General features: G+C 36.3%; 1 protein-coding gene across 2 annotated transcripts in view; it reads left to right on the plus strand.

Annotated features, from left to right (window-relative positions):
- ZMAT4 (zinc finger matrin-type 4) overlaps positions 1–16,719 on the plus strand; it is a 317,911-nt gene that overhangs the window by 269,027 nt on the left and 32,165 nt on the right. For both annotated transcript variants that reach the window (XM_045588859.1, XM_036458459.2), the window contains one exon: positions 6,591–6,687. In XM_045588859.1, the coding sequence (XP_045444815.1) occupies positions 6,591–6,687 (97 nt within the window). The remainder of the gene's footprint in view (positions 1–6,590; positions 6,688–16,719) is intronic.

The raw sequence follows: 16,719 nt of genomic DNA on the forward strand, positions 1-16,719 counted from the left end.
ATCGTAATGTAAATATCTGTGTTCTCCAATGGTCTTAGGCTCTACAGCAGCGGTTCTCAACCTGTGGGTCCCATAGGGAGCAGACCTAAGCCTCAGTCTGGCCTTCCTCTGTGGGAGGTGACTGGCTGATCAGGTATATAGATACTCTCTGGAAGCAGCACAAACTCCTTCCTTATTTCTTTCCTCTGTGTTTGGAGAACAGGGGTCTAAAAGGTGGAGACAGAACTGTGGCCAGGTCTGGGGCATTTTAGGCAGTGGAAAGAGGGAAGAGGGCTGGGGAAAGTCTAGACACATTTCCTTTGATTGTCCTCCCTTCCTCAGAACTCTTCCCTCTATTTTTTCCTTCTCGTGGTGGACGCTCAGGCCCCAGACTGACCAGAGCCCAGCGATGGTGATGTTCAGCCCCCTCACCTCTCAGCTGAATGTACAGCCGCCTTGCATTCCAAGCAGAGCTGTTTCCAAGTTACTAAAGTGCTGGGAATCCACAGTTCCAGGCCTCTCCTGTCTTGGTTTCCTCCTTGGGTTGCAAAGCCCAAGCAGCTCTGTGTAGGGGCAGGGGACACACACAGGCAGTGCCATATCCCAGGTCAGGGACACAGGCAGATAGCATCACATCTGTGGCTAAGGATGCAGGCAAGCAGCTTCACCTCAGTGCTGGGTGGGATTAGCACTGGACACGCCTGGGGAGTGGAAGTCCCTGCCCCTGTCCCCACCCCCCAGCTCCTGGGCATGTGCAACCCATTGACTGGTTCTGACTTGGACACTGCAACAGACAAATTGGCATATTACTCTTTATTATATATCAATAGGATTGACCTTTATGTGTAGGTCTAGTTCTGGACTCGCAATTTTGTTCCATTGATAGAATATTTTCCATTCTTTTGCTAATGTAAGTAATATTTTTATGATTATATCAAATTTTATAGCAAACTTTAAAGTCCTCAAGTATGAGTCCCTAAACTATTTTCTTTTTCAAAATGTTTTGGCCATCCTACTTAATTCAATTTCCACATAAATCTAACAAATCACTTGCATATTTCTACAAAGAGCCTGTTGAAATTTTTATTGAGTTTTCATTGAATCAATACAACAGCTCATATCTTAACAATAGTGATTTTTTTTTAGCTCATAAATATGGCATATTTTTTTTTCTTAATTTCTCTCAACAATGTTTTCTGGTTTTCAGTCTTGTATAACTTATAAATTTATTCATAGATATTTTATGATATTAATTGATAAATTTATTCAATAATATTCTAATACTATTATGCTGGATTTATTTATTTATTTAATTTTCCAGTTCTTTGTAGCTATTTAAAGATACAATTGATTTTTTTTCTATTGACCTTGTGTATTGTGACTTTACTAAATTTGTTTATTTTAGTGGCTATTTTACAGGTCCTATAGGATCTTCTATATAAGCAATCATATCTTTTACAAATACAAACAATTTTACTTCTTTATTTCCAATCTGAAAACATCCTTTTCTATTGCACTGCCTAGAATCTCCAGTGCAATACTAAGCAGAACTGATAAGAGTGACATTCTTAGCTTTTTGCTTATCTTAGGAAACTGTTCACTATTTTACCATTTAATATAGCATTAGCTATAAGTTTTTCATGGGTGCTTTTTATTAAAATAAGAAAGTTCTTTTCCAGTTTGTTGAGAATTTTGATCATGAATGGATGTTGAAATCTGTCAAATGATCTTTTCTGCAGCTATTAAAATTATATTATTTTCTCATTTTGTCTGTTAATATAGTGAATTATATAATTTGAGTTTTAACTGTTAAACCAATCTTCTCTCTTGGAACAAATAAACTTGATTATGATATTTGTATACATATATCATAATGAATGTGTAAATGTGTATATTCATATATACATACATGTCTGTATCTATCTTGTGTTTCTAATTTGCTAATTTTAAAAAATATATTTTTACTGATTTCAGAGAGGAAGGAAGAGGGAGAGATACCAACATCAATGATGAGAGAGAATCACTAGTCTATTGCCTCCCGCACACCCCCTACTGGGGATCAAGCCAGTAACCCAGAATCAAACCCAGAATCCTTTATTCTACAGGCTGCCACTGTATCCACTGAGCCAAACCAGATAGGGATGATTTGCTAGATTTTAAAGGATTTTTATGTCATGCTTATGATAAATATTGGTTTATAATTGTATTTACTTTTGGAGTCTGTTAATTCTTTTTGTTAGTGTTATACTGGCTCAAAAATAAGTATGGAAGTATTTCTTTCTCATCTCTTCACTGAAAGAATTTGCATAAGTTGATAGTATGCAATCCTTTAATGTTTGACAGAATTCTTCAATGATAGCCTCTGGGTCTAGAGCTCCTTTTTTGCTTTTTTCTGAGTTAATCAAAATAATTTTACCTTCCTATTTAAAAATTTTCTCTATAGGCTCCATAGCTTTATATCCTTGTATTTGTTTCTAGTGGAATAGAGTATGCATCCTGAAATGACCAGTGTCTATTTAGAGTTACTCTTTACCATTTTATGAAAAAGATAATGATCAATCAATAGTGTTGTTCTACTCCTATTCATTCTTATGTTATTGTTGTCATGTATTCACAATATAATGTTACAGTTTAAATTGTTCACTTTCTTCAAATAAATTTAGAAGAATAAAAATATAGATATCCACATATTGATCATTTATGGTGTTCTTTATCTTTTCCTGTATATAGGAATTTAAGTCTTGTGTGTTTTTTTTGCCTCCCATCTAAAGGACTTTATAAGCCTTTCTGTGATATGGGTCTGATGGAAAACTGTTCTCTTAATTGTGTGTGTTTTTTAATTTTTAAAATATATTTATTAATTTCAGAGAGGAAGGGAGAGGAAATGAGAGATAGAAACATCAATGATGAGAGAGAATCATTGATTGGTTGCCTCCTGAACCTCCCTCAATGGGGATCAAGCCCATAACACACGTATGTGCTCTTGACCAGAATTGAACTTAGGACCCTTAAGTCCACAGGTTGACACTATCCACTGAGCCAAACCAGCTATGGTTGTTCTCTTTCCTTTTTATTGAAAATATTCTTATTCTACTTTCCATTTTGAAGGATGTTTTGGCTGGATATAGAATTCTGACTTGACAGTTTTGTTGGTTTAGTTTCTTTTTTTCACCACATTTTGTTCCTTGAACAGTCACAGCTGATTTCTACTTCTACCTCTCTATGTTTTCTGTTTACCTTTCCTGGACAACTCTTAAACTAGTTCTTCAATCACAGCTTAATTCTCATTCCCTTGGTTTCATATCATACGTCTCAGAGAACTCTTGACCGAGCTACCAAAAATCAACCTTCTTCTCTGATTTTTTCTCATTATTCTGTTTAAATTCTGTATGACACTTACACAATCTTTAATTATGTTTTTCTTTCTTTACTTGTTTCTTGTATTCCTTCCTAACTCGCTCCAGAAATAATTTTATTCTGCCTCTTTTATTCTCTCCTACATTCTTGGCATTCAGCAAAATAACTGGCATGGTAATAAAGTCATAATGATGTTTCTCTAATGCAGAATGGATACATCTAAAGTTTCAGGGACATCTGAAGTCTAACTTTGCTAGACTTGAAAAGATAGAATAGTCACATACTGCTCAACCTTCCAGGACCATACATACTGTACTCGGGAATATAAATACAAAAGTGATGCATCTTCAGGAAGCTTTCTCCAACTCTGTGTTAGAAACAATTTTTCCCCTAGTTTCTGGGACACTCTACTATCCAGACTGTGGTACTTGTTATGATCTACCTAACACTATTGATATTTGTATTCCTATATTTCCTCTCGAACTGGACTGTCAGTCCCTTGCAGGCAGGGACTATATTTTCTAACACATATTGACAATTCTACAGAAATAAGCTTTAGGTCTGCAGAGGTTTTATGGATACTCTTAACATGGTATTGCACTGAAAATGAATTAAGTAGAAAAGTTAGCATTTTTGTTTAATAAGACTCTGGTTCTCTGAGGAAGAAAGAGCTGTATAATTCCAAAGTATTTGGCTTTCAACTGAGCATTAATAAAGCCCTAAGTTCCCACCAAGGACACTGTGTCATGTGTGGGGGAGGACTCCTCTGCTCCTTTGCTGCCTTTGTTCTTGTTTATATGCACGGCCTTTCTAGTTTATACTCCCTGTAGTTTGCATTGCAATAAAGTGCCAAATATTTCCTGCCCACGCCTCTGTTTGGCTGCAGAGCATGAAAACTTTAATGGAAAGTAAGAGATCAGAATATTTTTTAGATTTGTTGGTGGTCTTAAAAGTGCCTGTTTTTAAACATAAATATTTATGCCTGCTGCCAAACTGGACCTCCATTTGTTATGAAGAAACCTTTGATTAGTCTGTAGTCAGAAGGGGACTTGTATAAAATATAGTTACCATTTATTATGAGAGGATTGATGGAGATCTGTAGAGTGAGAAAGTCTGAAGCTGGCTTTCATATTCTGATTTCATGCACAAAAGGGGAGATGAGGATTTAAACAACTCATATGCATGCTGGTTGTGATAACTTACAGTCTCTGGGTTTGGGGACTGTGGTAACTTTCTTAATCATGCATACCTGTGAAATTCAAAAGTGACTTAAGCACAGCTCTCTTTTATAGAATAACATTTTAAGAGCTATTGTTTTGACAAATTCAGCTTACCAAAAGGCATATGAGTCTCTGGGGGCAGTACTTGTTAAAGTGTGTGTGTATGTTGAGGTTTGGAGTTACTAGTCTGAAACTTCTTATATATTCCCAGGCCATATCCAAAATTTATAGAATCAGAATCTCCAGAAGTTTTGCCTGAGAATCTACATTTTAGCCAGAAGTTGTGCCTGAGAATCTACATTTTAGCACCATAACTGGAGGCTGTATCCACACAAGGAAGTTTGGGAGTCATTGTGTAAGCCTAGGGAATAGAGTCAATAGCTGTCTATTTCATCTGAATCATCAGTCTGTACCTGTAAAGTTGAGTCCCTTAGATTAGTACTTCCCAAAAAGGTCCCAGACATCTGTGGTTTCGATGCCATTGTGATTAGCTATTTATTTTCCCATAAGTTTCAGGTGAGAGAGAAGAACTCTTCCCACAGCTCACCTGGAGAAGGATAAGTAAACCTCATAGTACTTGTATAGTTCCTTTTAGAACTCTCTATTTCTTTCTTTCTATCTCTTTTTTTAGACTGGTGGTGAATGATCAGCTTGGAACTGGAAACTGGTTCTTGATCACTTCCTTTGGATGTCCTGAATTCTGGCCCTCATATTCACTTTAGTAATGTGGGTGAAGTTAGCATCTATGTCTTAGCACTTCAACTAAGAGCTTCATCTGGACATTGGGACAGAAATAGTTCCATTTTAACACCTCTTTGAAATCATAATAATAGCTAATTTATATTGATCACTTGTTATGTGTCAGTCATTCTTTCACACATGTTTTTCTTAGTCCTCCCACAATCATATAAGAAAACAGAAGTACAGAGAAGTCAAATAATTTGTATAATTGTACCTAGATATCAGGTCATAAAGTTCTTCGAACAATGTGTGCCCTTGATCAGAATCAAACCCAGGACCCTTCAGTCTATAGGCCAATGCTCTAGTTACTGAGCCAAGCCAGTTAACAATGTGCTAACAATGATTTTAATATATCTTATTCAGTTAATTCTTATAACAACCTTGTGATATGGATGGTCTTGTCTTCATCTTGCAATTGAAGGAAACTGAAGCTAAGAAGAAATTATATGACTTCCACTAGATCATACAACCAGGAATGATTGGAGCCAGAATTTAAATCTGACGTTTCAGATCTTAACTCTTAAGTTTCCTTTTCTCTCTGCTCTGCTGGGACACACCATCAGAAGGAATGTGTTCAATTGTGGGTCTCTGAGCTGTGGCAAATGTTTAAAGTTGTTTTGTTGAAGCTGCTTTCTAACATGTTGACTCTAGACGAGTCAATATTACAAAGGAATGAGGATTTTAATAACCTCTTTGGAAACAGAGAGCATCTCATTCATCTTAGAATTCCCCAGTGCCTGGTCCAAAATTGATCCTCTATTAATGAACTAATTAAATGAATAAATAAGGAAATAAACAGATAATTTTCTTTTAAACTCTCGTGGGAAGTAAGCTTTCTTGTGAAATCAATTAATATATTATCCCTCTGAATATAAGAAGAACCCAAGTGAATGATGTGTAAGTTGATTTCTGACTCTGCTATTGGACTAACTGTGGAGAAGGAATTGAGACAGGTATTCTCTGGAGTCTCAAATTTCATGCAGATAAGACAGCTTATCATCTCTATCTCCATCTCTTATGTTACAAAATTTCCAGAACCATTTTATATAAAAAATATGTTTTAATAATGTCAGCCACCCATAAATGGAGCAGGCATCTTCTACCATATTCACAGTTATCCTTCTGCTAAGAGACTTGTTGACTGGGCTCAGGAAGGAGGAATCAAAATGTTCTTGGTGGGATGGACCAGATAACCGCTAAGATATTCTGCCCCTGTACCTTGGGAGATTCTAGAATTCATTAAGGTGGTTGAAGACAAGGAAGCAGCTAATGTGGTCTGTCTGTTGTCCACAGGTCTGAGGCGTAATTACAGATGTACCATCTGCAGTGTCTCTCTAAACTCAATAGAACAGTATCACGCCCACCTGAAAGGATCTAAACATCAGACCAAGTAGGTACTTTCATACTTTCACTTTTTAGTGCTTTTGTTTGTGGTTTTTAGATGATGGTTAAAGGCTAACCATTTTGATTGTTTCTGCATTTAAACTGCATCTCTTTATCTCCTAAGTTCCCTTCATAGTGTTTCTGCAGAAGCCTCCCAAGTCTGCTTAGTGCTATTTGAAGAATGGCTTTTTCTCTTCTGGGGGCACACATAATGATAGGCTTTCTTCTTTCATTTTCAAGGACAGGTCACCACATTTTTTTATTAACTTGAGAAAACATTTATATCTATTCTAAGGGTTTTTAAATAAACAATGTTATCTCTGTTTGAAGGATGTGCCAGACTTTGGTGTTATGTCAAATTCTATGAATGCCTTCTACCACTTTCCATTTCTAGATGAATGTTGTTAATTAGTATAAAAACTTAGCAAATCTTATGCTAAGTATTTCCAATTAAATGGAAGCTTATTTCATTATTTTAAAAGAAAGTCTCCTGATTTTCAACCTAAAAAAGCTAATCAGGCATAATTTCACCTGTATTTATACTTTGCATCTCTTTAAAAGTGAATGATGTTAGCTTTGAGGGCAGTTTTAAAGTAGCTGCTAGGGCTGCTAATAAAATCTAACAAAACAGAAAAAATACACAAAGAATATCTCAAAACTGTATAATTTTCCTGAGTGTAATTGTTTTCATTTCTCTCCTATTTATCAGCAGAATCATTTAACAGACTTGACTGTACCAAGGCTTCATAAATAATAAATGATGTATTTTATAAACATTTATTGAGCTCCACTATGTGTCAGACTTCGAGGTGTGCACTGGGAAATAAAAGATGAATTAACACAGGCCTGCCTCTTATGGAGCTGTCTGCCAGGTGGGGGGTTGGAAAGGAGGATAGCCATGTAAACACACAGATTCTTCTCTAATACCATGTGGACAATTTAGAGCTTTGAGTACTAGGAAGAGAGCAACCAGGGCAAGTTTATAGGGATGTTGATGCAGAAGTTGACAAATAGGGTTGAAGTCATAGTCTGATGCTGCTCACCATCAGAACCCTGGTGCCTAGCACAGCACTTCATGCCTATTAAGGGGTTCATAAACATTTTTGATGGAATGAATGTGTGATTTTAAAGTACCAGTAACAGTTTTTCATGCAGGCATGCAAGGAAGGTGCCTTCCAGGCAAGGACATTTCTTTGCAAGGATATTTTAAAGACCAGGTCACCTGAAGAAATGTAAGCCTAGATTTGGTTACTGATTCTCAGTCTCTTCATCCCTGTTGTGCTGTCTTGGGAGTCAAAGCCACTGGCATGACTCACTTTACTCTGATCCACCCTAGAGTACTTTTATTCAGGGAATTCTGCAAAAAAATTTTTCCTCTGATTTGTTATAGAGTACCTTGAGTGTTTAGATTGATTATTGGACACTGCCGTCCCCTCCTCCTCCAAATAGGCTATTCATCATCTCTCTGACTTTGTAAGAGGCACCATATAAAATCCAATTAATATGCATCTAATCTACACACCAGGACATTGCAAGTAGCTGCAACAATAAATGGTAATCTGTTAGAGTCATTTATTTGTTACTCTTACTATGGATAATATTAATTTATTATGTAATCTATTAAATATCTGTAATGTAAAGTGGTAGTGATTTTGAGTGTCATAAATCATGTAAATAACTAATTCAGACAGTATCTTCAGCTTTGGGAAAATTTCTGTCTATGAAATGTGCTATGTGCACATAAAAAACTTTACTTGCCAGAATTTACATGCCAGCCATTTTCACACCTATTATCTCATTTAATCCACCTAAATACCTTGAGATAAATACTATTGACCCATTGGTTTCTATGAGAGCACTAAGGATCAGAGAGACAAAGCAACTTACCCAACAGCACCTTGCCAACATATGGAAGATCAGGGACTGAATCTTGCAGTGTGACTCATGCTTCTGCTTCTTTCATTTCAGTTAGTTACCACACAGGCATGGCATGAAAGATTGCCAATAGAGAAAACTATGATGAATTTTTAGTACTTCCCTGGTGGGATTTAATAATTATATGTGACTTCAGAAGGGTACTTCTCCTACTGTGCAATCTTCTTTCCAATAAACACTTTTTTTTCTACCTCAAGCACAAGGCTGCTCTCCCTCTGAAGAGTGAAATGAGGGAAATATGAAGAAAATAATTTTAATAGCCTTGTCCCACATGCTTCTTTCATCTGCCCTCATACCTAGTTTAGATATTTGTGTGTGTGTGTGTGTGTGTGTGTGTGTCCTTGTTTATGAGCTACATCATTCCATAATTTTTTTTGTAACATTCTTGTCCAGTTTAGTATCAAAATATATGCGGACAGCCTTAAACAAGTTGAGAGACCTTCTCTCTATTTCTGATTTATTATAGTTTGAGGTAAATTGCTATTATTTCTTAAGTATTAGGAAGAATTAACTGATGTATCCATCTGGACCTGGAATTTATCATATGGAAATATCTTTACTAGAATTTTAATTTCTTTAATAGAACACTGTTCAAATTTTCTATTTATTCTTGGGTCAGTTTGAATATGTTATTTTTCAATGAGTTTGCCTATTTATCTACATTTTAAAGTGTCTTGACATATATAAAGTTGTTCATGATATACTCTAATTTTATTTTTGTCTGGAAGATGTTTTTCATTCCTGACATTGTATATTTCTTTTCTTGTCTGTTGATCAGTTTTGTTAGAAATATTTCAACATTTATTTGCTTTTGTTGAATGAGTGTTGGGTTTGGTGATTTTCTTTATGTACAGTTACTTTCTACCATTTTAAAATTATCTTCATCCTACTCCCTTTGGATTTAATTTGCATTCCCCCCCCTAGCTTGTTAACATCAAAGAATAGGTTATTATATTTTTCAATATTTCTGTTTTTCTAATATATGCATTTAAGGCTCTCAATGTGCCACTACAAATTGCTTTTGCTATATTCTGCAAGTCATCTTTTTTTTATATCCTAGAAGTTTTAATATGTGGTATTTTCATCATTATTTATTTACTAGAGGCCCAGTGCACAAATTTGTGCACAGGATGGGGGAAGAGTGCTTCTCAGCCCAGCCTGCACCTTCTCCAATCTGGCAACCCTTGAGGGATGTACGACTGCTGGTTTAGTCCCAATCTGCAGGGATTGGGCTTAAACTAGCAGTCAGACATCCTTCTCACAGTCTGGGACTGCTGGCTCCTAACTACTCACCTGCTTGCCTGCCTGATTTCCCCTAACCACTCTGCCTGCCAGCCTGATATTCCCCTAACTGCTCCCCTGCTGGCCTGATAGACACCTAACTGCTCCCCTACTGGCATGATGAACACTTAACTGCTCCCCTATTGACCCAATCACCCCCAACTGCCCTCCCTTCCAGACCTGCTCCCCCCCAACTGCCCTCCCTTGCTAGCCTAATCACCCCCATCTGCCCAACCATGCTGGCCATCTTGTGACAATATGCAGGTGGCCATCTTGTGGTAGTCATCATGTGATGATGTAGGGGTGGCTATCTCGTGATGTGAGGGCATGAGGGTCAGTTTACATATTACCTCTTTATTATATACAATTCTTACTGTGATTTCTCTTTTACTCAGGGTTAACTTAGAATATTGGGGAGATTTTTATATTTATATTTTTGTGCTGATTCTACTCTGATTAAAGGACATATTCTAAATGAATTCAATCCTTTGAAATTTGTGTAGACCTGCTCTGTGCTCCCAGCATATGGTCAATTTTGGTAATATCCTATATTCATTTTTTAAGTGTCTTTTTCAATAATTAGGTAAATGGCTCTATATATCAATTATATTAACTTTCTTAATATTGCTCAAATTTCCTATGCCCTTATTGATTTTTTTATCTGTGTATGACATCCATGAGAGACAGAGGCAGTTAAAATATTCTAACTATAAATATGGATTTGCCTAAGTGACCTCTTAATTCTATTTAACATATATATTAAAGATATATTATTAGATGATTATAAATATAGTATGTTTTTTATGTATTCCAAATTGGCACTTTTTGTCACCATGAAATAGCCTTCTTTCTTACTATCAATACTTTCCTTACCAACATCAGCTATACACTTCAAAGCTTCCAAAATGTTTTCTTTAAACTTTATCCGGCTTTTATTTTGTTCTCAGGTGAAAGGTTAGCATTATGCCAATTATGCTATTAGGGATGAAAATGGAAATCAGCCACTGAAATGGTTCTTAACTAATCTGACCAATTAAAACAACTTAAGTATTAAGGTGTCAGCAATGTTCAATGTTGTTTATTTATATTTTTACTAATAATTCCCAGTAAAAGTGTTGAGATGAGTAAATATTATTAAAACACATAGTGCAAAGAACACTGACTTTTAAGTCAGTAGTTTTATTTTAGTATAACTTTGCCACTGGCTGATCTTGGGCACTGACAAACCTTCTTAAGTCTCAGTTTTCTTATAGATAAGTGAATAGTGATGACAAGAACAGGGCAAATGTACATCTATTTTCCATGCCTTCTTCATGATCTTAGTACTCTTTCCTTCTCATCCTGAATTCAGTTTTAAAATCCTTAAAACAGCTCCTTAATTAGCTTTCAACATTTTATTAGAACTACGATGTGTCCCAATATCCAGCCAGAACCTCAGAATGTGATCTCATTTGTAAATAGTGTCTTTGCAGATATAGTTAAGAATATCAAGATGGTCTTATTCTGGATTTATTGTGGGCCCTAAATCCAATGCTTGGTTTCTTTATGAGAGAAAGGAAAGGGGGAATGGGATGCACAGAGAAAAAGGCCATGTGAAGATGTAGGTAGAGATTGGGGTTATGTTTTCACAAACCAAGAACACCAGGAGCCAGCAGGGTCTGGAAGAGGCAATGATTGATTTTCCTCTGGAGCTTTTTGAGAATGTGTCCTGCTGACACCTTGATTTCAGACTTCTGTTCTCTAAAATTGAGAGAAGATAAATTCCTGGTTTTTGAAAAAAAATGTTTTTATATTGATTTTAGAGAGGGAGGAAGGGAGATGGAGAGAAACATTGATTAGCTGCCTTTTGCATACCCCCCACTGGGGATCAAACCTGTAACCTGAACATGTGACCTGATTGGGAATTCTTTTGGTGCACGGAACAATACTCAACTGAGCCACACAGGCTGGTACATTTCTATTGTTTTAAGCTATGCAGTTTATGCTCTTTTTTTAGGGCAGCCTGAAGAAAGTATTACAGTTTAAAACCTACTTGACTTATTCCACAAATATCCCTTTAGGCAACTTCTTATCATGCCTATCCCAATGACAATGATTGTGATGATGCTGATGAAGAAGATGGTGAGGATGATAATAGTGCCACCACTGCTATGTTTGGGATGGAACTTCTGTTTGAGTGGAGTACAGGAATACATTAAAATGCTTGAAAGTGATATCATATCTAGTAGTATGTGCTCTTTACTGGTAGCAATTATGATTTTTTTTCCTTTTTTTTTTGCAAATGTCATAAACAGGAAAATGGTAGTCAAATTTTGCTCCATTGTTAAAGAGAAATATTAAGTAGCTAATGAGGCTAAGGGTTTAGAAATGCAAATGATCACACTGTCATCTAAAGCAATTACCTATTAGTAGATTCTTCAGTCTTTCCAGGGGAGCTAGTCTGTCAATTAGTACAAATGATTAAAATGAAATTTAAAGGTAGATGAATACAAACCATAGACTAATGACAATTTCCCACGTAATGTACTTAAATTTGAGATTAGGGAACACTTCAAGCCTTAGGGCAGTATATTACCTAGAATAAAGGATATAAAAGTTGTCATTACTTACTTTGATGCTTCAGTTGGTTGAGAATGACACACAGGTGTTTAAGAGAATTAATCAGACTGATCAGAACTTAGCAGCAATTGCTAAATTTGCTTTTTCCTTTGATGGGAAGCCTTAAATTGTATCCATTATTTTTTTTTTATATAGATTTTCTCTTCAACTCAGTGAAACAAAGCCTTCATATTATTCAGTTTCCCATTATGTTCATTTATTTGTGAAGTGATTGAAATGAATGTTTAGGCTAATTTTCAGGGCTAAAATATATTTGCTTTAAATATCTTGGAATTCTGTTCTTTCATTCAGAATAGTAGTTATCTGAGGGATACCCAGTAATAATTGAGACTGTTTTGGGAGATATGCCAACCATTAAGAACCTTCTGTACTTAGGATAAATAAGTTACTTAAAACTCCAAAAAACAAGAAAACAAGAACAACAACAATGAATCAATGAATATACTTCAAAGGCTAAAAATATAGATGCTTTTTGTGAAATTTTCAATATGATTTACTGGCACTAAAGAAAAAATTTCATAACCAAAGGGTTTGGAATTTTGAAATTGTGCTATTTTTTTTTTTATGAGAAAGTTTTCTTTTCTGAAAAGTAGAAAAGTTCAGTAAAGTTTTGAGATGAGCAGAACATAAGATAGTATTGAAAATAGAGTTGTCTTTTCCCAAAATATCTCAGGTCATTTCTCTTTAATTAATAATCATTTGTTAAACTGCTTAGACAGGTTTGAAATAAAGAGCAAAATCTAGAATCCAAGGAAACTGCTTTGCTTGTCTCATTTTATGATTCTATCTGTGCAAAATAAAATAGCTCTTCTAGAAAGCAGAGACCATGGAGTATCACCAAATTTTTCTAGCACAGGGCATTCTTAGACACTGTAAATAGGGTGCCTATAGCAGCACAGAGATGAGAATGTGGCATAGCCTGTGGTTAAAGGTTGTTCTTTTTTAGCCCTATTTTTAATAGAACATTCTAGTCTACTATGGTCAAGAGCCCTCCCTTTTGGTGAAAGGCCTCTGATGAAAAAGAGACCAACTTCTCAAATGGAAGAGACTGTGGCCTTTAGGGAGAAGAATTCCAGAAAAGAGAGAAAAACAACAACAAAACAAACCTATATCTCTCTATATATAGCACTAATGCACAGGCAATTCTAACAGCTCTATTTTTCCCAGTCTCACTTGCATGCTTTTTCTATATATGCCATACCGAGGGACACATTATAATTACAATATGTGAATAAATTAGGCCTTTGGCAGGCTTGGAAAGAACTAAATGGGAAGCACCTTCATTCTGTCATATTATTTCTAGAATTACTGATGACATCTAATATTCCTTAGCCCACTCATTTTCTACCCACCTCCTTCTTGGGGGACTTGTAATCATTATTTTGTCTTGCTTGAAATTTGTATGAGTCATGGCTGTCTCCAGAGTGGTTCTGAGCTGATAATTTAATGTCCCAGATTTAACTGTAGGCCCATTGAAACCTCTCAGTTCTTTGTTATGCTGCTTCAGACAGTCATCAGGACCAATCACTAACTGACTTGGTGCTGAAAAGTGCATCAAGAAAGAGAAAAAAACTGGAGGGAGGGTGGTGGAGCCAAATAAGTCTGGTTGAGAGTCAGACAACCAGAGCTCCAGGGTCAATCCTGCGTCTCACACCCTGTGTGGCTTTTAACCACTTTAAAACAATATTTGAAAATTCACCTATTGAAATGCAATAAAATGCATGGGTTTCAGGTATATAGTGTGTTGGGTTTTGACAGTTTATACACCAGGTAGCTACCAGCCCAATTAAAATAGAGAACATTTTCACAATCATCAAAATTCCCTTGTGCCCCTTTGCAGTCAATCCCCCCATCCCAAGCAAACAGTTTCTGATTTCTGTCACCATAGCTTAATTTTGCCTGTATCGAACTTACTACAATAATACAGTATGAATTCTTCTCCTACTGCATTCTTTTTCTCAACATAATGTTTTAGGGATTCATTCACATTGTGGCATGTATCAGTTCTTTCTTTCCGCTCCACTGAGCTTCGACATCTTCATTTGACAGGGAGTTGGAATATGTAGTAAAGTCTCTTATCAATTCTACCATTCGCTTATGTTATGACTTTGATGTTTAGCTTCCTAAACTTTTTTATTTTTCAGCTGGCAGAAGATTGACTGTGAAATACTTCTTTAGTGTTTACTTCTCTATTTCTGGGTGGCCCAGTTCTTTTCGACCATTTTAACAATTAGGTTCTATAAGAGGAGAAAGGCCTGGAGGCCTTTTATTCTGTCCTTAAAAAAAAAAAAAAAAAAAAAGACCAGGGACTTTCCAAATGCTTAATTCTTGGAACAAGAGGGGTAAAACTGATTGTATAAGGAGGAAGTAGAGAAAAAACTTATTCTAACTTTATTGCATATTGTGAATACAGAACACAAATTCTGGTGTCTTCTCAGGCCAGCAAGGATAAGACGTAGTTAGCAAGGTTCTAGAGGAGACTTGGCCCTCACCTGAATAGGCCAGGCTTCTGCACTTGCACTTATTCTGGGTCTGCTGTAATCCCTTCTCACACATTTAACCAGGGTTTACTAGAAATTAGAGTATGGTTATTTATAAACTATATTTAGCTGCCATTGACTTTTACTCCAACCAAACTTTAGTAGAATATTGAATTTTCCCATCATTTGCCTAATCTCTTAAAAATCATCATGGAACATGGACTGCGAAGATCTTCATTGGGTATATATATATATATATATATATATATATATATATATATATACCCAATATATATACCCAATGACCAGTACAGTAGAACAACCAGAATGATCGGAACAAACGGTGGCTATGAGATGCACTGAGACAGCCAACCAATCAGCCCCCAAAACCCTGGTCAGGGATGGGGCCAGCTAGACAACCTCCTAGTCCCCTCCCCTCCACTGGCCGAGCCCGATGGGCCCCCATTGGGCTGGGCCAGCCAGACCCCACCCTTGCACAAATTCGTGCACTGGGCCTATAATAGAATTAAATAAAGGAGGACCTCACTTAATATAGGTAAATTTTGTTGGAAAAATAGGAGGAGGAGATATGATGAGAATGAAAACATGCCCTTAGCTGTGTTACTCAATCCAGCTCTCTACCACCTCTTTTTGGGGTAGGAGAAAAGATTGAGTGGGTCCATTTTAGCTGGAATTGGCATAATGTGGATGTGGTAGTTGTGTGAGTGCACAAATCAGCCCATATAATGCAGTCCCAGAATCAAAATCTATTCAGCATCTTCTATGTATAGGGCATTAAAACTGACCTTGGGGCCCTAGCCACTTTTGCTCATTGGTTCAAGCATCGACCTGCAAACTGAAAGGTCAAGGTTTGATTCAGGTCAATAGCACGTACTTTGTTTGCTGGAACCTTGGTTACAGGCTTGATTCCTGGTCCCAGTTATGGCACATGCAGGAGGCAAACACTCACTGTGTCTCTTTCACATCAATGTTTCTCTGTCTGTCTCTCCCCCTTCCTTCCACTCTCTCTAAAAAATAAAAAAATCAATGCGGGAAATATCATTGGATTAGGATTAACCAAACCAAACAAAAAAAAAGTGCAACTAGAAAAAAAAGATAGGCCTTGGGGACAACAGAAGGCGATACAAAGATAAGTATAGCTCTTAACAAGTTTATAATCCAGTTGAGGATTTACAACAAGTAGTCAAGTAATTATAGTTAAAATCAACATGGTATATGATAAGAATCAGAGGGATAAAATGCCACTGGAGTTCAGAGGAAGAAGAAATTGCATCTGGTTAGGCCCATCAGTAGTGGTTTCTGAGGATGAGTGCAAAAAGTGGTTTTGAAATGAAACCATCAGGGTTCGATCATGGCTCTATCTTGTAACTGTGTGACCTTGAACATGCAACTTAAAGACCTCTCTGTGGCTTAGTCTTCATATTAGTAAAGTATAACAGATTATAAAAATTCTTACCAAAACTGACTATGATGAGGATTGAGTTTTAAGACCAACAAATGAATTAAACTGCTTAGACAGTACTGGACATGAAGTTTTTCCTCTTTAACTGTTAATTATCATTCTATATTAATGAAATTAAACTTGAAATGGGCCTGGAGGAATGGTTAGATGACTGTTGAGGTAACAATACTTCTGCTGTCCCACTAGTTCTTCTACAGGATTTACCTAGAATTTTTCTTAACAAACTCTAGATTCTTGTCCA

The sequence above is a fragment of the Pipistrellus kuhlii genome, unplaced genomic scaffold (genome assembly GCF_014108245.1).
Source record: "Pipistrellus kuhlii isolate mPipKuh1 unplaced genomic scaffold, mPipKuh1.p scaffold_m20_p_3, whole genome shotgun sequence".
Taxonomy (NCBI): Eukaryota; Metazoa; Chordata; class Mammalia; order Chiroptera; family Vespertilionidae; genus Pipistrellus; species Pipistrellus kuhlii.